General features: G+C 40.3%; 1 protein-coding gene across 1 annotated transcript in view; it reads left to right on the forward strand.

Moving 5' to 3' along the window:
• The window catches only part of LPP (LIM domain containing preferred translocation partner in lipoma), a 565,263-nt gene that overhangs the window by 386,930 nt on the left and 156,437 nt on the right, over window positions 1-21,896 (forward strand). The window contains exon 8 of the mRNA XM_082654321.1: window positions 18,682-18,808. Within this exon, the coding sequence (XP_082510447.1) occupies window positions 18,682-18,808 (127 nt within the window). The remainder of the gene's footprint in view (window positions 1-18,681; window positions 18,809-21,896) is intronic.

Genomic DNA, 21,896 nt, shown 5'->3' on the forward strand with positions numbered 1-21,896 from the left:
AAATTATGGGAAATCATCTAGTTCAGTTCCAGCTGCCTCACGTTAGAGATGAGCAAACTGAGCGATGCCCGACATCTCACAGTCCTGTAGGAACAGATCTCTTGTCTACTCGGGCAGTGCATCATGGTCTACTCAATACGGGGTTCAAGGATGGAAGGGCTAACTTAGGAGTGTCTCCAACTTTCTCCTACTCCTTCTGTTTTCTTGACCAGAGCCTGGACTGTTCCCATGCCATCCTGGCTAACCATGTGTCTTATTTTCAAAGATGACTGAAGTTTCTTCCTTTTGAAAACACAGTTCTTACCTTAACTGCCCTAGGCACCACCCCAGAAGAACCATGACCTTGCTGAGAGCCACTGCATGCCAGATGAGACTAATTTTCCCTGAGTACTTAGGAGAGGAAGAACAATAATGCGTATGATGGGCTTTTGGCCCTGCACCCAGATCCTTGAGGAGAAGATACAATTTACCACAGCTTATATTCTGATTTAAAGAAAAATGTTTTGTTCTGATGTCACTTGTCTAATTAATAGTAAAAAAAAAAAAAAAAAAAAGGACTGAATTTTCCCTATGCAATGTCATCCAGCCTTTGAGATTTTAGAGTTCGATGGCCCAAATCCATTGTCTTCTGTGATGCTTCCTAATGGATAAATCTAACCCTGGTGTTCACAAGGCGTTATTATATTCAGGGCTCATACACAGCACTGATCGTTCCCTTCTCACATTCGTGTGTTCATTCAGTGAACATTTGTTGATGGCCACCTCCATGGCCAGGTGGTTGGAGGTTAGGGAAACGGAGCACAGGGCATATGGAGGGGCATGAATAGTGAAAGCTGTGGCTATGAAGGCAGGCTGCAAAGAACTTTGTAAAGTAATTCTCAGGGGATTGGCAAAGGGCACCCAGCAGAGATGTGTGAGAACAGAGGAGTGGCGTAAGTGGATTTGTATTTTAAGAGAGAAAACATCTGATGATGGTTTATCCATTCAGCAGACACTAATTAAGCACCTTCTGCATGGCAGACACCACGCTTGGCTCTGAAGATACAAGAAAGAATAAAAAATGGTCCTTGCCCTCAAGGAGCTCACAGTCTATTGAGTTGCCTTTCTGACTTTCCCACTAGATTGTGAGCTCCTGGAGGGCAGGCACTTTTGTTCAACTGAAAAAAAAAAGTGCAAGTTTCAGAGTTAAACCTGGATTCCAATCCCAGCTCTATTTATTTTTATTGTATGCACCTCAGTTCACTGATCCGTAAATCAGGGCTCTTAGCGCCTGCCTCACTGAGGATGTGGAAAGATTCAATGAGAAGATAGGATGTGCTTGACACAGCAGGAGCTTTGTAATCTGTTTCTTTCTGTATCACAGTGCCTGGCCTGTGGTAGGCTTCCGGAAGTACACTTCTGATGTCTGGCTGGTTGGAAGGCCTGTGTACTCTGGTGCCTGTAGGTTGGGGGGATTTCAGCCTAGGATCTGTAGCTGGCAGATCTCTTCTCTGCTTGGGCAGTGATCAAGTTGCTTATTCCAGGCTGTGAACTGCAGTCAGGACTGTATTGCCTTGTGGATCCTCAGTCCCTGAATCCCAGGCATGCATCTTGTAAAAGTCAGAAGCAAAGTCAAAGGAAAATGACGAACTTTTCTCTCTGGCCAAAATGCTATCACTTCCAAGGGCAACAGAACTTCTTGGCAGGAGAAGTTGATTTGCCTGTGCTTATAATTGTACTTGCAAGTGACTGAGTCCTTCTCACAGTGGCTTAAAGGGGTGACGTTGGCTGTCCCTGGTCTTTATCTGACATTTTGTTGTTTTCACATTTTCACAATTCATGATGTCACTCATTCCTAATAAAATTTCTCTGAAGTCCATATGGTCGGAGTTTGAACACTTTACTGTATTCATTCAGTCACCAAGGAGATTGAGACCCACAAAAGTAAACTGACTTGCCCAAAGTCATAAAGCTCCTTGTGCTATGTGTTTGTAAGAGGTTTACTGTTACATCAGAGAAACTGTGAGGATAGATACTAGTACATTTTTGTCTGATTAACCCATGATGGTATGTCAGGAGATCTGGGTTCGTTTTTTGACTCAGTGAGTGAGCGTAGGCAACGCAGAATGGGGTTCTTAAGATTCATATGCTTCTCTGACCTGTGAAATCACTGTCTCTCTTCCCCTGACTGATCACAAGGTAAACCTGTTCCATCATAGACCATGTCTTCAATAGATTGACCATATTTACATTTGACGAACTCTTAAAGATTTCTATAATGCTTCCAAGGGTAGTTATCTTCAGACCTACTCTGTGAAGTATAGGTAGAACCCACTTGGTCCAGAATAAGGTCTAGAGAGATCAGGTGACATATGCTAGGTCATGTGACTAGTATGTGGCAGATTTAGGGCTGAAACCCTAGTCCTCTGGCTCTGACTCTGGTATTTGTTATAGTATCTGACATCTCAGCCTCCGTCTGACCTCCTTGCTGTTTGCTGTGGGTTAGGCTTTCCCTTTGGAAGTTAGAACTTGGCAAAGCTAAACTGACAAGCTTCTAAGTTTGCCACAGTAATGCAGGTGTGATATACCCTTCGAAGTGAAAAATATGTGGCTTTAAAGGGACTGCTCCACGCGTTTAAAGAGAAGTTTTCATTTATTTCCCAATTTTACCTCTAATTTTTTTAACATTCCGCAAAATGTTCCAAGTTTCTTTAATCTACAAGTTGGAAGTGAGAGGTTGGCCTAATTTCTGTGTTCCCTTCGAGCACAAGCAATAACACATTTTAAAGGGTGATAAATAGCAGTGTGAAATATAGATGGGTTCTATAAATACTCACCAAAATCCCTGTAGTCAGAACCAGGTAGAATAAGAGAATAGTCACAGCATTCTTCTCTCCTTCCCCATCCTCCCTCTTCTAGAGGTAGTTTCGTGGTTAAGAACACAAACACTAGAGCCAGACAGTCCAGGATTTGAATCTTGGCTCTCCCTGTACTACCTGCAAGACTGTAGACAATCTATCTAACCTTCCAGGGCCTCTGTTTTCCTCATTTGAAGAAAGAGGTCTAATGCTATTTCATGTAATTTGTAGAACATTGATTTAGTACAATGCCTGGACATTTTTAGTTGGTAATTATGGTTACCTCTTATCACTGTTGTTTATCTTCATCCAAGACCCTTTTTCTTACCCTTTAGGATACGCCTGTCTGTGTCTTTTCCATAGAGAAGAAATAGTACCAGCTACATTTAACGTCAGTTTATGCTACTGTGTTGTGGGGTGTTTTGCATTTCTAATCTTATCTTCACCTTTCTAATCAAAGTGCTGACTCATGCATATCTGCCACCTTGTGCCGGCTCAGTAAATACGATTTGGATTAATAAATTTTAATTTTAACTTACGAGAGCAACATAGCCAAAAGTTTAGAAAACAGAGAAGAGAAAACACCGACAGTGCAACACTCATAATACCACACATGGTATGGCAGTCAAGGCCATGGACTGTAGTTGTATTTGAATCCTGGCTGTGATACCTTGAGCACTATACTTACAACTCCAGGCTTCAGTTTCTTCATCGCTGAATAAAGACAATAAGAGTAACTACCTGAGCAGGAGGTTGGGAGGGTGAGGTGCATTTGAAGCATTTAGAACAGGTCCTGACTCGATAAATCTTAGCTTGGAGAGAACCAGACCCAGAGAGGGGAAGTGACTATCTAAGTTGAATTTAGCAAGTTTATGGCAAAGAGGGACCTAAAATTCCTAACCACCAGGCTGCTCTGTGTTTGTTTCCTATATAGACTTCTTAGTTGGGGAAAGTAATTTTTGACTCCTAGTTACTATCCAAGATTGCAGATTAAGCTAAAGAGACAGTAAAGCATATTTAGCTTTTTTTTCAATCTGGTTTTGTATGACAGTGTTTCATATCAACTGGAACATAGATGCCTATGTAGATTTCTAAGGGGCAAATGGGGAGGATTCCTGAAAACGTACAGCCAAGCTTTACTTAAAGACAGCATATCCCTCTGTGGAACCTGCAAAAGCAAATAAACAAACAAATAAATAAACAGCTTCCATCATGATTCTCATCTTTTATGTGTTGGCACGGCCCTTGTGGCAAAATCCCAGGGCCCCCATGTTTCTCTACTCTGACCTTCCTCCAGGCACTGAGTTGTTGGCGTCAGAAATCCTCACAGCCACTTGTATGCTCGTTTTCTTCAGCCTCTCACTAAAGCAATCATTTTTTTTTAAGATCAGCAGCGAAAAGCAAACATTGCAGTGAGCAGGATGCACTCGAGTCTGGAGCAGCTGACCTGCCGTGCAGAGGTCACGTGCTGCTCTGTAGACATCTCCTCCTGCAGCCTCACGTAGGGGTGGATGTCCCAGTAGACAATTCCCTCACTTTCACTAAAGTATTACGGACATCTTCATGCACAGCACAGTGAAAATAACAAAAAGGAACATAGAGGGCAGAAGAGCCGAAGGTCAATTACATGTGATTTTTACCTGAAATGAAAGATGATAACTGATCAACTTGACTCTCTCGTGTGTCCCTCCTGGGGTCTTCACCTGGAATGTCATTCTTGCTACATCTCTGCATGTCCAAATTCCGTATTCATCCAAGACGTGATTAAAATGCCACCTTCCCTTGTGAGTGTGCCTGTGTCTTCCCAGTGTGAGCCACCTCCTCTTTCTCTGTGTTCTGGTAGCATTGATTAAAACATTTAACTTTGGTTATCATATTTTTGGATGTTTTCAGATGTCTAATATTTCCTACTACATCTCTTAGAGGGCAGGGCCGTGTCTCAGTTATTTCTTTAGCTCTAGCACTTGCTAGGCACTCGGCAATTGTGCTCTGAGTAAATGTATTACTTAAAATCATCTCCTCGGTTATGTTTAGTTTCTGTGCTGTTAGGAACTTGCTAGGTTGCATCTCATATGTGAAACAATGTGATCTTTAATGTGCTTGATGTACTGTAACATCTTGTACTTGTTCTTCTCCCACAGGCTCATTGTATATTCAAGAAGCAATGTGAGCTGGTCCATAACATTCAGCATTGTCATGAGGGTGGAGGCACTGCCTGCCGAGTGACCTGGGTCAGTCACTGCAGTACGTCTCTTGGTTAGAAAAAGCATAAAGCCAGTACTAACTTGCTTCCTACCTATCAGTGAGGGTAGTTAGAATGACAGTGATGATGAAACATATAGAGTTTTTGATGATATTCATGGTGGTGTTATAACAATAACTGTTTGTAAGTTTTTGGCACTTAATGATATCAAATCCACTTCATTCTTTTTTTTTAAATTTTATTTATTTATTATTTTTGGCTGTGTTGGGTCTTCGTTGCTGTGCGCAGGTTTTCTCTAGTTGCGGCCAGCGGGGCCCACTCTTCGTTGCAGTGCACTGGCTCCTCTTTGCGGTGGCTTCTCTTGTTGCAGGGTATGGGCTCTAGGCGCACAGGCTTTAGTAATTGTGGCACGTGGGCTCAGTAGTTGTGGCTCTCGGGCTCTAGAGTGCATGCTCAGTAGTTGTGGCGCACGGGCTTAGTTGCTCCGCGGCATGTGGGATCCTCCCGGACCAAGGCTCGAACCCGTATCCCCTGCATTGGCAGGCGGATTCTTAACCACCCCACTTCATTCTTATTATAGTGACACTTTCAACCCCATCCTTCTGGGTCTTATTCTCTAGTTACTAGAACTTAAGAGGTGTTTTCTAGAATCAGTGTGGTTGGATACATATCCTAGCTCCTTCTCACACCAGCTCCGTGACTTTGAGCAAAGCTCTTTGGAGTCTCTGTGTCTGTTTCCTCATCTGTAAAGTGAGGTAGCAAAAGTGTTCATGTAGTTGGATTATTTCAGAGGCTAAATGAGTTAACACATGTAGACAGTAAGTGACAGTAAATGGTATTGTTATAATCCCTGGGCATTGAATAAGGCCCTGGATCAAGAAAATTCTTACCAGAAGGAAGTATTTCTTTCAGAAAGCCATGTATGTCATTAGGAAACAATGGAAGACAAAAAGGAAGACAAAAGGAGAGGGGAGATATTGAGGCCAACTTCCCTGTGACGATAAGTGGCTTGCGGGGTCTGCATCATGTGAGGAGAGACACCTTTTGTGAAGTCAAGGAAAAGGAGACTGGCATGGGGGTGACACCAGCACAGCCTGCAGACTCCTCTGGGGACCACACCTGTTTGTGCCAGCTGTTGTCAGTCTGTGTAAGCTCGCCGAGAATAACAGCCATGATTTTCACGTTAAAGCAGCTTCCGTCTCAGGATCTCAGAATGCTGCATAATGGAGGCGAGGGCTCCCAGAGTCGCGCCAAGAGGGAACGCACTTTGTAGGGCATCGAGAATGCATCGCTGTGCTGAGTGCACCTTTCGCAGTGGAAAAAGAGCGAACTAGTTGCAAAATAGACCTCTTTCCTGATTTGAGCCCTTCTTGATTCCACCACTCATTTTTTAGGTGACCCGGGACAGCTCAGTTCCCCTCCTTGACTCTCAGTTTTCTCCTTATAAATGAGGGGATTCACCTACCACTAAATGATCCCTAGTGTGTTCTGTTTCTGGAATGCTCAGAGAGTGCCGGAGATCTACAGTTACCTCCCAGTAGACTACCGCAGACTACAGCGTTTTACATTTCGGTGAGGCCCAAGTTCTTATAGAATAGAATATTGCGTAGTGTTTTATTCATGCTTGGACTTTTAACCCAGCAGAAAAAAAATCATTACTTTGGTCACTAGGAAGTGGTATTATATTTTAGTTTTTTATATCAGAGTATTAATGACCCTTTACATGATTTTTCCTTTGCTCACTTCTAGTACGGTGCTAGTTACCATTTCTTTTTACTGTTTTAAGATTTAGCATTACCCCCCAGAGATTGATAAAGGAAGTAGTCTTTTGAAGAGCAGTTCTACTTCCCTTGCTGAATCGTGAATGAAGACATCAAAAGTGGCCCTGTCTCTCTACTTCTTGTGCTCAGTCCACCTACATCAGGGTTGCCCAGGACGCTTGTTATTTTCTAGGTTGCCACCTTTCCAAACAGTAACTACTTCACGTTTACAAAACAGAAACAAACTCACAGGCATAGAAAACAAACTGATGGAAACCAAAGGGGAAAGGCAGGGGAGGGATAAATCAGGAGTTTGGGATTAGCAGATACAAGCTACGATATATAAAATAGATAAACAACAGGGTCGTACTCTGTAACACAGGGAGCTATATTCAATATCTTGTAATAAACTAGAAGGGAAATGAATATGAAAAGGAATATATTTACATATATTCCACTGAATCGCTTTGCTGTACACCAGAAATTAACACAACACTGTAAATTAACTATACTTCAATTAAAAGAAATGTGTTGGTATTTGTCCCTTAGGAAGTTTCCTTTGATAGTTCAAGACTTCATAATACAAGATTAAATTCTCCTAAACGTAAGTAGATAGATCATAAAATCCCTCTGAAAAAAAATGCAGATGGGTTGAGAGGCTGAGGCAGTTGTATGATGGTTAAGCATGCACGTTCTGGATTGATGAGTGCATTCTGATTCCAAGTCCCCAGGTACTGTCAAGGTGATCTCTGTGCCTCAGTTTTCTCATTTGTAAAACTGGAATCTCTGATCTGATGGGGCTGCTGCGGTGATTAAATGAGTTAACGTATTTTGAACGTTGTCTGGTCCCTGCTGAACTATTCAGGATACCTTAACTATTTTCAGTGTCATCAATTATAAATCAATAAATATATAAATTAAATCCTTACATATTTCTACCTTTCAGAGTTTATGGAAGGAGATACTCCTTCAACAGAATTACTGTTATTTGAATCAAGGTTGCTGATCAGTTAGAAATAGTCAATGCTATTGACCTTTAGATTCAGTTATCAGGGCGTGATCTATTTCCCCCTCTGCTGCAGTGCTGATGAATGGCACTGAGTCATTCATATTCCCTCATCCACCTTTCTGCCACATTTGAAGGGTAGCCATAGCTCAATTTGACAGACTGTTTGTGAGCATTTAATACAAGTCATGAGCCCCTATTAAATATTAGCACATGCCATGTATCATCTTAGGTATTACAACAACCCTGAAATGGAAGCATTCCCTATTCCCTGCCTGCCCCCCGACCCCATTTACAGATGAAGATGCTTATGCTAAGAGACGTTTAAAAAAACTTGTGAAGTGTTATGCAAAATAAGGGATATAACTTGGTATCTGAACCAGCTTTTGCTGCTTCCAAAGCCCACACTTTCTCCATTACACCACAATCAATGCTTCTGAAAGTAAATGGGGCCACACTGGTCTCCAACCTCTGATATAATTAGCATCATGCTTTAATCAGTGAGGTTGACTGTCTTGATTAATCTTTATGACAGATCATGTAAGTTTCATATTTCTAAATGAATATATAGAGGCAGCTGTAAATTAGTGGAAAAACACTGAGCTGGGATCAGAAGACTCTTGTTTAACTCTTGGCTCTGCCCCTTCCTATGGGTGTGATTTTTGGCTAAGTCACTTAACATAGTCACTTAACAAACCACTAACGTTGTTTGTTTCTTTGTACAGAAGACACACATTCCTGCCTTGGAAAGCATTAAATAAAATGCAGCATGCGTGTGTGTTGCCCCGGAGTTCCTTGTTGCCTGTGAAGGAGCGTGGAAATGCAAAGGCCTTTCTTCCTTTGCTTCAAGCCCCAGTGCAATCTTCTCATCCCCCGTGGCGTGTTTTTGCTATGCCCCAGTCCTCTGTAACTTCTGTTTCCTCTTAATTCACATCATCCATTGGCGTATTCACGTGGTATCTATTACTGTGTAGCATATCTTTAAGGGTAAGAATAAGCTCTTAATCCGTGCAGGCAGTGAATGGTTTACGTGGGCCATCTCATTTAACTCGTGGGGTGCATCCTGTTGACCCCATTTTATGGTTTATGCAACTAATACTTCGTAACATGAAGCATCTTGCCCTGAGTCACACTAGTGGTAAGTGGTGGATGTGGGATTTGAATCCAAGCAGGTAGCCAGCCCCTAGAGCCTATACTCTTAAGTGTCTAAACCATACTGATTACCATCAGCAGTCAGTGTTTTGCTTCGTTCTTTATTTCTCCCTCATGTGCCTTGATTTCTTGACTGAATTATACATTCCTTGAACTGGAATTTCAATTCCAGTAATTGAGATATTGAATACACCTCAGTTATCTTGATGATTGCCATAATGCCTAAATACTAGCATTTGTGGATAATTTAATGTAGATTTCACTGAGGGTACAGTTTTTCACACTGCTTCAGTATCCTGGAAGCAAGGACTTTTGACTCCTTGCTTGTCTTTGTCTCCAGAAGCTAATCTTCCCACCACGTTGAGCTACTTTGATTTGATTTTCACAGGTCAAGCAAAAAACCTTTTCTCTGTGATTCTCACGGACACACTTTGCCTGCCTCCCCGCCAAGGCCCAGAAATCCAGTGTGATCAGTGCATCTGTCAGAGGATGGACTTGTTTGCGGCGGGTGGCATTGTTACTGAACAAAACACATGCCCTCCCTTTGCATCCTAAGTGCCTTGGATTGCTGAGCAAGAACCTTTCTGACTCAAATGAAAACCACCTTGTGTTAGGTGAAATATGGGGAGTTAACCATTTGTTTGCTGGCGTGCATTTCCCACGAAAAACTCAAAAACAGAAATTCACCTCAGCCATGGAAAGTGATGTGCCAAGCGTCATATTTGCATATTAAAACCGAAAACTGATTTGCATGTTATTTCAGTGTCTTGTGTCACGTTCAGGCATCTGTCAAGCCCACTTAGATAGAAACAGTATGTATAATAGGAAAGTGTTTCTGTGCATATCTGACTGAAAATCTAGGTGCCTTTATTTTTTTCAACAAATTGTCCCCACTTTACATTCTTCTTTTTCTTCGGGATTTGTGTCTGAAAATGCTAAAGACAAGACTGAAATCCCATGTCTTGTAAAGAATAGTTCTTATTTTTTAAGGGTCATCCGCTTTTTACTATATTTAGATAATTTTAAAATATTAAAGAAAAAATTAATATTCCCATCATCCTAACATGAGCTGTTAACATGTTCGTATTTTTTTCTTCCAGTGTCTGTTTTTTTGTTCCTACATAGACACACATGCTGGCACCCTTACATATATATTTGTATACATTTGGAATTATCAGATAGTACTATTTTAATATCTTTCTGTTTTGTTTTTTTTTTAACATGATAATGATAAGAATTGTGAAACAATCTAAATATGTAACAGTAAGGAATTGGTAAAGCCCCAGTGAATTAGAACCATGGTCAAGGCTGGAGCCCTGGTAAGAGAAACAGTAAGATGTCTGGTTGAGAGTGGCTTTTCTGTGGGACGGTACATGGAAAGTAGTGCATTGTGGTAACACTTTTCCCCGGTGTTGGAGCAGCTAGCCCTTTGCATTTTTCCAGGCAATCAAATGAAGATGAAATGTCTTTTCAGCGGAAGTCACTGCCAGGTAGTAGTGGAGCACAGCAAAGACTGAGACCTCGTTTTGTTTGAAAACGCAACCTTGAACAACAGTTCATCCCATTCATCAAACTTTTTATGTCTTGAGTCTTGAGGTGAAACCTACCAATGGAAATAATGTCTTGTCATTGTCTTTCCTTTGTTGTATCAGGTCCCTTCTGCAGAGCACACATCGGCCTAATTAATGGAGCAAAGAAATGCAGGTAGCTTTTAGCTCTCGTGCTGTGGAAATAGCTTCTAGTAGCCTTGTGTAGGAATCATGTATGGTGGTGTATAAGAAGGAAGCAGATTGATAGAGATCTTATCATCTGCCACAGAGGCCACTGGCTTTCTCCTTTAAGGAAGGCCTGCCTTCTTGAAGGATGGAAAGTATGGAGAACATGGGAGTATGGAGAGAAGGAGTCATGAAATGAGAACTATGAAGCAGGTTGGTAAGAGGTCTTTGCTTTAGCTTCTCCCTGACCCTGAGTATCTGGGACTCCTGCTTCTGACCTTTCCTACCTGCCTACCAGGTGGGAGAGCATATGTGGTTATGCCTTCTTTGCTTGGAGCTTATCTAGGCAGGAACACATAAGGGAGGCTACTTCGTTCTGAATAACCAAACATGAGCTCTGCTTTACTGTTTATCTTTGGTGCCAAAGGCTAAGATGTAGAGAGTTTAACAATTTGGAGAGCCAACAAAGCATACGTTCACCAAATGTCATGTATTTCAAGGTTTACAATGAAAAAGACTCAGAGGACTTACATCTCTTGCTACGACAATTAATGTGAAATTCAAATAGACTAGACTGAAGTACTTTATCAGCAGATAGAAGAGTGAAGTTACTGGAGAGGTACTATTATCTGCAGACATTCCACTTCCAAGAAGAAAATCATCTTCGTTAGTGGTTTGTAAGGTGTCCCTCCTGGTAACCGCAACTGTAATTTAAACACAATATTATGTTTAATATTTTACAGAGCTTCTTCATATGAATTAGATATTAGTATCTTCCAGTTTATAGATAGGAAGTCTAATAGAGAAACAAACCCTTGGGGGACTGAGATGGTGCCCTAGCTGTCAGGGCCAGAAATAAACATGCCCCAAGCGAGGCACTCTTAAGGCTACCCTGATACTTTGGGGACTGGTGGGGTGGGCATGGAGAGAAGCCACTACCTCTCAGCTCAGCCTATGTTACCATAATTCTCTGGTGTGCAAACACCACAGCCCCTAGGTGGACACCCAGAACATTCCCCTGGCTGCGGTGACATCTGGCAATTCCAGCAGGCTGTCATTCAGAATCATCAGTCCTTGGCTGTGACTCCAAATTTGGCCTAAGAAGGGTGATTTAGGGGCATCCGTGCATGGCATGAGAAAGGGAATATGAAAAACGGGTTGTAAGAAAACAAACCTTTTGAAAGTTGAGGACTAACTGGCATGGATTTCCAAGGTACAATCAAACTTTTAAAGTCAGATTTTCTGGATGGTCTTCTTTGTGCCCTTAACCATTCATTCTCCAAGAAAATGGACCTTAGGAATAGAAGAACTAAGCACATGCCTTTCTGCTCCCGTGCAGCTGTGAGGATTGTTCATTGGTGGGTTTCTAATTGTTAATAAGTGGTTCTCCTCCTCCCCCTTCCTTCTCTGAGACCCATTGCTTTAAACCTGAAGCAGAGTGGGTGTCCAGCACATCTGCCTTTGGCCTGAAGTGGGGTGCTCCTTCCACTGAACAGTGAGATGTTGAGCGTAGAGTGTGATAATTCAGTGAGAGTCAGAAAGTAGAAGCAGCCTAAGGAAATTGCAAACTGCAAACTTGACACAGTTAAATAAGGGGAGAAAAAAAGAACGAAAATATCAGAAATATATTTTTTCTGGCAGGCTTTCAGCTCAAAATGGGACTAATTCTACCGTTTGAAAGAAGATAATTTCAGTGTTTCTTTTTTCAAGAACGTGTAATTGAAGTTATTTTCCCTCTGAGAGAAGGAACCTCTTGTACATCATTGCAAATGGACAAGAAAAATGAGAAGCTCTGGTACCTAGAGTGATAGAGTATTCATTATCACGTAATCCCTCTGAATATCTTGGCTGCCTTTTCCCAGTGTTGTATCTGCCTGGGCAGTGCTTTTCTGGTAAGGTTCAGATTTGTACTAAGTTCCAGTTACCTAGCACTCTGTAACTAGGAAATCAACAGCAGGTAAGGACTCATGGGAGAAAAATGGCCCATGGTGAGGTCAACATCAGAGTAACCCAGAGGCTGATGTGACGACAGATTAGGTGGCATTTTGTAATATGGATTCTTAACACATACATTTAATTAGTTAAGTTGGTGGTAACAAAGATTCAAGGAGGTGGGTGTTCTCCTAGGGGTCTTTGCTGTTTGCACCTTAGTGTAGGCTGTTTACCCTGCTTCCTTTTCTCTTTAGGAGGGACAGTTCTGCTTTCCCCACCCAAGGAAGGGTGGTGGTAGGACAGGGTGGCTAACCTTTGTATGTTCTTGATTTCATGCCCCATGTGTAGTGAAAGCTCTGTAGGCTGCAGAAACCCTGTGACCTGCCAGCTGCTTACTCAGATTTAGAATGCTGAATGAAGTTCTAGGTTGTTTCAGGGGATGCTGACAAGTGATTTAAGTCCTCATGTAAATGGAAATCTCTATAATAATGAGGTCTCCACTTGCACAGTGTGTCTGTATTTATAAGCTACAAAGCTGCCATAAATATGAATACCTGTGATTTCACTATAAATATCTGCATATTATGGGTACAAAAATGTGATAGAGTTAAAATCAAAGGAATCTTTGAAAACACCATTTTACGCAATAAACATACCGAGGCTCAGGGAATAGAGATGATTTGATCCAAATGACTGGATACGTTAAGGGTGGAACTGAGATTAGAGAGATAAATAGGTCTTTTGACTTAATAGGTTCTGATGTAAGAAAATACAAAACACTTCAAATACCATGAAGTGTTATGTAAGTATGATGGATGCTGTTATTTGTGCTATTCTTAATCTGGCAGAGTTTTTTTGCTCACCAAGTAGATTCTGTCCATATGCATTTTGTTTGCAGAAACAGTCCTTGTTTTTGCACAATCTCATCCATAACCTTTACCAGGGACCTAGATCCAAATTTGGCTGTGGTATTCATATTAGGCCTTCCCCAGAACAATAATCAGCTGGGCTCCTAGCAAGGAAAGAACCGTGGCAGAGAAGAGTTGGCTGTAGATACTTGGACATTTTCTGTGTCCTGACACTTCTATGTCAGGAAAAAAAAATTTTTTTTCACATCTGATGAAAAAATCTTCATTGTAGAAAAAGGAAATTATAAATAAAAGGAATATAAACCACTGCCCATCACTTTTAACCATTAAAGCATATTTCTTTCCAGTCTCCTTTCTGTAACAGTTCGAGGCAAGCCAGCCTGGTCAGTGGATGGCTGTCCTCCAGGAGTGAGCTCCTTTCTTCCTATGCCTCATATGGCTGTATCTGACTGCAAGGGAGAATGGAAAATAGTCTAGCTGTGTGCTCAGAAGGAAGAGGAAACACATTTTGCTGAGGAGTTAGCAAATTTACATAGTACGTATCAGAGTTCTTTTAAAGCATATTAACCATTAAATTGGTGTCTGGTTGCATTTTTTTAAGTCATTATTTGCTTTGGGTATAAGATATTTGCCAATAGGCATATTTCAGAAGCATGACTTTAGTAAAAGTCAGCCCACCATATTAAATCTCCTAAAGATTATCTGTTGCCTGAAACAGTCTTGACTTTGACCACAACCCATTTCTCTAGCCTCATCCTAGCTCTGTTCTTCCTCTATTTCTTAACATTTTTGCTAATATCCATGTTCTTTCGTACATACTGTTCTTGGAATATCTTTACTGTTTTTCTCTTTCTTTTTTCCTTTTCTTCTTTCTTTCTTTCTTTCTTTCTTTCTCTCTCTCTCTCTCTCTCTCTCTCTCCCCTTTCTTCCTTTCTCTCTCTTCTTCCTTCCTTCCTTTCTTTCTCTCTCTCCCTCTTTCTCTCTCTCTCTCTTTCTTTCTTCCTTTCTTTCATCTGGTAAAATCCAGTTTATCCTTCAATATCAAACTAAGTGGTCACCTCCTTTCTGGCAGTGTTCTGTTATCTCAGAACACTGAATTCATACCTGTGTTTTTGTACTTACACTTTACGGTAATTACCTATTTTCCTATGTCTCTTTCCTCTTTCCTACATATTTTCTCTTTCCTACATATTTCCTATGTCTCTTTCCTCTTTCCTACATATTTTCCTATGTCTCTCTCTTCCTAAACTGAGTTGTCAGAGGCAGGAATCCTGAATAATTTGACTTTATAATGATAGTGCTTAGTACTTGGCATTCCCTTAGGAAAAGTATGTTAAGAGAATTTTGAAGGAATTCTCTGAAATTTATTTCTCAATAATTTCATCTATGGGTCATGTAATGTTTTTTTTTTTCTTTTTTTGCCTTTACTAGGAGGTCCAGGCATTTCAAAGAACGCACATATTAGTGATTAATATCAATACTTATAAGAATGTCTTTTTCTTACAAAAGGCTAGAGGCTGTGTTTATATTTGTTTGCAGTGCTTTTGTTTCACTATTTAGCAGTAAGCCTCCACTCTGAAAAACGTCTTTGCTTATTAGATAATACAATCACTATTTTAAAATCCAAATGACTATAGTGATAGAGCTGGAAGACTTGGAAATAACAATATTGGAATCCAGCGAGGCCTTGAAGTGGAGCCAAAACACGGCCAACTCAGCATACCTAGTCTCAGGGCTCTGCTGGCTTTCAGGGCTGGTACTGCACACAGCATTGCTCAGGTATCTTTTCTGAGCCTCAATTTCCTCATCCATAAAATAGGATGATATATCACACAGGGCTGTTGTATAAGCATTTGAGATGACATATGTGAAAGCAGGCACTTTGAAAAGGGTCATACAGATACAAGGAACTGTTATTATGTCACAATGAATATACTGCTGATACTATTCATATTTCTACTTCTGAAGAAATAAAAAACAAAATAATATATCACATCCCCTGCCAGCCCCCCCTCACCCCCACTTATAAATTTTCAATTGTGTTTTATTGCCCAGACACAATTTTAGAAGCTGCTTATTTAAAAATGATTTGGACACAATTATTAATTTTTCCTAGGATGTGTTGAGTCGTAAGCACTCCTGGGAGAGAGAGATTGAAAGGGATCTCTTCATCCCAGTGAGAAAGTGCTAAACAACTACTACTTACGAGACTTGAACCCTGAAGAAAGTCCTGAGCTGTATTTTCCTGGGTGTGAGAGACAACTGGGAAGAACTTGACTTTTTACCACTATGTATTCCACAGAGGTTGAGTATTACCCACTGGAGGTGGGGACAGTGGGGAGAGTTCTCTAGCCAAATAAGGTCCAGAAACACTGGAAGAGATGATCTCCTGGGGGTCTTTATTCAGAAGGAATACCAGGAATCCAAGATCAGCAATATATGAGATTAGAATCTAAAAGAAAAGAGCCTTTTCCAAACTTCAGAAACAGTATAGCAAGCAAATAGGAAGGAGTATTTGTAGAATAAAAGGTATACTATACGTATTGTTTCTTAAAATCTGTGAAATACTGACAAGGTAAGTACTTTGAAATTAGGCCTCTGCTTGAAATGTAAGTGCTAAAGGTAGAATCTCAATTACTGGCTCTGATTTACAGAGGACAGACTTGGCTTTCTTGCTGCCTTTGTTTATATGAAAAGGGAAGCCAGAAGATTTTAGGGCCAAACAATAATAAATTGTGTCCATTCCCTGAGGGTTCACCCTAAGGCTGGAAGCAGGAATTATCAGATTTTCTCTAGTAGTTGTTGATTTAAATTAAAACAGCCACCACCATTAATATTTCATATGTTTCTAGCACTTTCTCTATGGAAAGCAATGTTTGGTTGGAAAAGAATACGTAGAATTTAGAGTCAGGTAGTACCAAATTTGGGGCTCAAGTTCTCTCTTAATTGCAAACCTGCAAAAACAAATTGTAGATAATTTTCCTATCTCGTCTTCAATGTTGTCACCTGAACTGGCATAGTCCCCTCCCTCAGAGGCAGGTTGGGGGATCTAGAGTCCCTTTGTTGCCATGGCTTGAAAGTAGTTAAGCTCTATTTAGCATGAAATGCAAGCTATCTCATCTTAATTCTAACAAAGACCGTGAGGTAGCATTGCAAGCCCATTTTACAGAAGGGGGTCTCAAGTTCAGACAGGTTCACAAGCTCACCTCATTAAATCTGTCTCCAACCACAATGCCACTGCCACACCCTATATCCCTTCACTATCTCTGGCCACAATAATTTATGTTCTTATATGAATATTTCTGTAAAATTTTCTTGAAAGTTGATAGCATATATGAGCAATTTGAAGTTTAATTATACTAGCAAATCACTACTCCAATGTTTATATCTGCATACACTCCCCCCAATATAGTGTGCTTTATAGAACTGATGATCATTTGTGTCTGTCTTTCACCCTCACTAGACTCCAGTCCTTTCAAAGGCAAAGACTGTGTCAAAAACGTCTTTGTGTTCCTCCCTGATGCTTGCAGAGGGTACACAAAATAGGCACTGTAAGAACGTGTGCATAAACTAATAAGCAAAACAAATGTGAGTGAGTCAAGAACTTCTTTAACCCTCACACTAGCTCAACAGGGCACACATTATTTGCAGTTTAGAGGAGGCCCTGAGATTAATGTTTAGGACAAATGAGTGAATCTAGGATGGGCTCTTACCCTGGCTTTATCCTAATTAACCCTGCCCGATCTTTTTGGGTGCCAGTTTCTTTACCTCACAATGAGTAGATTGAGGTAATGATCCTGCAGATGCCAGATGAAACATAATTAGAGAGAAAAGGCCAAATAGCTGGCAATCAACAAGTTCACGTATGTTTAGAAGGCATTTCATGCCCTAGCCATAACACAAGTAATTAGTACCCTTCTTAGCCGTTGAAATGTTGCTGGTAACAATAATGAAACTTTTGTACAAGGATTTGTGCTTCACAGGATTTTCACATCCAGGAACTCATTTGGTATAGTGAAGGTAACGGGTGAATGAATATGCAGCTTCAAGTCTTGTTGAACTGATTCTTGTAAACTATTCATGGAAGGAGAAACTCTTGGTCAACAATTTTAAGAGCGCGTAAGATCAAGGCAGTGCATTCCCAATGTCGGCTCTTCCCATTTGCCATGGGGGATAGCATCACTGATATTTCTAAACCTTTAACAGTCTTTTTATTTTTAATACTTGGAAGATACTGGGGTGTAATATCGGAAGTGGTCAAAGTTATAATATAGGCAAAGGAAAATACACCAAATTCCCTCTAACCTACATAGCACCAGCTATTTACATCTGGCCTCTGGTCTTTCTTCTTTCTTTACGTACTTTAGATTCTTGGTTGATCACCTCAAGTGTTCTTTCACCTGACATTTGGTTCCCCTTGCGTTGCTTTAATTCAGGCACATCTGCCTATTTAACACCAATCCAGTGTTTACCGCTGCTGATTTACCTCCTCATTTGACATCTGGTGGTTTGCAGTGCAGGGGTGGTCTGGTGGGGTGGGGCAGGGGGGTTACTCAACCTCCTTAACTGGAACACAAGGCCCTTCACTTTGTGGACCCCACGTACCCAATAATATTCATCTCTTTTCTTATCTCAAACTTTATACATAGGAGTTCCTTATGCCACCTGGCTTCTTCCTCACCTGAATGTAAAAAAACTTCAACGTTTATGGTTCCTCTCCTTTAGCTGAATAAATCCTAGTCTGTGCTGATGCCTCTCCTCTGGAATTCTTCCTCTCTGGCCACGAGGGAGTCCCCTTTGTGCTCTGATTGTGCACTTTCTACAGTTGCTTTATCTTTCATTACTAGGGTGCCTATATCTCTTACTCGACCGTAAGCTCTGTAAGGAAAGAGACTCAGTTTCTTCATCTTCTTTTTATAAATCTACAACTGGCACATAGTGACTGCTTAGCAATTGTTGAATGAAACAGAGTCCTGTTCTTTGTAAACATGGATTCCTAAGCCTGACAGATGGCTCATCTATATAAGGCAAGTGAATAAAGTAGTGCCCCCAAGGTCAGACACTGAGTAGCTGATAAAACCAATATTAAACCCAGGCCTCCTAATGGCCCCATCCAGTGCTTTTCCCTCTACAGTGCAAACACTACCTGATTGCCTTGGTTGATGTCTAGGTTGCACTTAAAGGACTCTGTGTTTTCTGCCTTTCAGAGTGGACAAACAGGATCCATGGGGCCTCCGGCTGTCCCTTCCTCATTCCGCCCTGAAGATGAGCTCGAGCATCTGACCAAGAAGATGCTGTATGACATGGAAAATCCACCCGCCGATGAATACTTTGGTGAGTGGGGTCTAGGGCTGAGTTCTGAAGTAAAGGTTGTGTTCTGTTTTCCTTAATTAGTAATTAGGAATAGTACCGGCTCCACTGGTAAAAGCTTTGAGTCTGCATGTGTTGGAGCTGGTATGCATGTACACACACACCTGAGTGTTCTGGAAATTGCATGTGAGACTGCTGTAAATGTGATGTCTGTTTAGCTTGGACTAAAATTTCAGGGGTAATGCAGAGTTTCTTGAATACAAATTTGATTTTAAAAGTTATTTTTTGACAATTTATTAGCTTCTTATTAGGCAGAAATCGGGTTTCTGTGTGTGTTCAGGTCTCTCACTGATCTAAATGTTCATTTACAAAATGTGGAATCGGGTAGTATCTAAACTTGGTGCTTTCAATCCTTTCCCTATTTAGGAAAAGTTGTTCCCTTTATATTTTTTTTAACTTCTCTCTCCAAACCTGTGAATAATTATCAGTGGTTAATCCATCCATTCCATTTTTGTAATGTGAATTTATGAATTATACACCAAGTATGAGGTGTTAAAGATACATAACCTATCCTCAGGGAGGTTGGAATTATTTACAAAAGTTAAGAAAAACAAACAATTGCTAATCTAGGTAGAAAGTTATGAGGCATAAGAGAGGCTTACAAAATGTGAAAGCTCTATTCATCGAGAACATCGGGAATGCTTTTGAGAAGAATTGGTGGTTCTTGAACCTGGACTCAAAGCAGTGCCTTTCAGATTTTCTGTTTTCTCCCTAATCTGTTGGAGACCAATATTTCCATAGAGTACAATTAAAATTAGTTACTAAGAAAATGAAATAAACAGAATACAAAATGGAAGAATGAGTTTTACCATTATTAGATTTAACAGGAATAAATTACTCTATTAAATTGCTATCATATTTTCTAAATACTGTCTGTGTCTGTACTTGTCTCATCGCAGAGTGTCTTAGTCAGATAGGAATCTGTAGATCATTCTGAGTAGCACTGCTTTTCAGGCATCTGGAGAGAGGATATTACATTTGGGGAGCAGTGGAAGCAAAGGCATAGAGGTGGAGAAAGTGCACGGGACTTCTACTTCTTCATATACTTCCTATTTTCATGTCTTCCCACTTGCTTCCTATTTGGGAATATGTAATGACAGGTAAAGTGAGGGCACAAAGCCACATCATAAATGGACTGGGTTAAAATATGAAAAACGTGACATTTCTTTGTATGCAGGAGACAGTGTAGCTTAGCTAAAAGAGCACAGTAGTGGGGATAAAGAGTTCTGGTTCTGGTTCCTTTTCTGCCTTTTACCAGCTAAGCAATATTGGCCCGTTCCTCAACTGCCTCAACCCCATTTCCCACCTCGGTGAATCACAGGTGTGAAGCAAATGTGCTTTAGCATTTCTTTCATAGTAAGTTCTCTGTAGAAACAGCATTAATGCAGAGAAGTACATAAAGCTAAAAGTTAAATGTAAGTTGCTAGAGATTAGCACAAATGCATAGAGAATAGTTAAAAGAAGTCTCTAGTTATATTAAAATATACTAAAAGTTTATCACGCTCTTGTCATTGACATGGGAGAAGGGCTTATATTGGAGCCTAAGGTAACTTTTTAAAAAAGCTTATTAAGAGTGAAAACTAAGGCCTCTGTATTAAGGTATACCAAGCACAGAAAGCTAACATACCAAATATATATGCTTCAATTTTCACAGCAACAAAATAGATAGCAGTAAAAAACATTGAACATAGGTAGTAACTGTGTTAATGAGTATATATTAATCGCTCTGGGAGATCAATTAAATATTATCTTTGCCTTCAAGAACTGTCCTAGCTCTACTACTCACTAGCTTAAACAACTTGAACAAATTGCTTATTCTCTACATTTTTTTGTTTTGCTTTATCTATAATGTGGAAATAATGGCTAGTTTATACTTTTATAGTGAGTACTGAATGAAATATTTATAGAAAGCACTTAGCCAAGTTCTTGGCATGTAGAATATGCTCAATAATCAAAGTTATCCCATGCTTTACTAAAGAAAACAAGATATGCCCATTAGAAAGCCATTAATAATACGTGATTTAAACTTAAGTTCCTAGCAAAAATAGAACATATGTCACCAATTGGTAAATAATCATTGCCAAATGAGTGTTACAAACCATGAGAGAGAATGTGGAATAATGATAAGTTTTATTGAGTGCTTACAATATGGCAGCACTGTTACACAGTATGTACTTCATTAAGAATGAACTCATTTCATCCTTACAGAAAAAAATATAACCCTGTGAAGTAAATGCTATTATTATTTCCAGATTAGGAAATCAAGGCACAGAAATGTTAAGTAATCTGCCCAATACCAACAGCTAATAAGTTGCAGGACTGGATTAGAATCCAAACTCCAGGTCTATACATATTTTTTTTTCTTCTAAAACTTTTTCCACAGCTTTATTGAAGTAAACAAAGTCACATAATGAATGTATACAGTTAGGTGGGTTTGGATGTATGTGTATGCTTATATGCCGTCACCACAGCCCAGGTAACAAACATACCCTTCACTTCCAGAGTTTAGTCTGGACATTTAGGAAGGGTCTTACGGAGGAGATCAGCTTTGGACAGATGGAAAATAAGAGAAGGGCATTCTCTTCTAGGTAGATAGAATAAATAAAATAGAAATTGAGGCCAAGATTATGTAAGGAAAATTACTTTATATGGCAGATATCCACCAAGGGCCTATTATGTGCAGGCTACTGTGCTAGGTAGGTGTTGGAGACATGTGGAGCTAGGGAGACGTGGGCCTTCCCTTTAAAGGAGCTTATAGTCTTATATAAGAGAGGATGTGTACAACGTTGTGGTGTTTAATCCTAACACAAGGCAGAAAGCGACAAGTAACTTATTTGAAGTTCAGCCAAAGTACTTTGAGAACTGAGAAGAAAGGAGAGAGAACATTATGAGGCAGGAATGGAAAAGTGTTTGTGAAGTGGATAGCCTTTTTAAAATTACGGTAATAGAGAGTTGGAAGTGCGATGATAGTAGAGAAGTGATGTCATTTCTGAGGAGCAGAATTTTAACATAATAGGCAGTAAAATCATTGGAGTGAGGCACCCATGTGGGA

This window comes from Grampus griseus (assembly GCF_964374135.1).
Source record: "Grampus griseus genome assembly, chromosome: 5".
Classification (NCBI taxonomy): domain Eukaryota; kingdom Metazoa; phylum Chordata; class Mammalia; order Artiodactyla; family Delphinidae; genus Grampus; species Grampus griseus.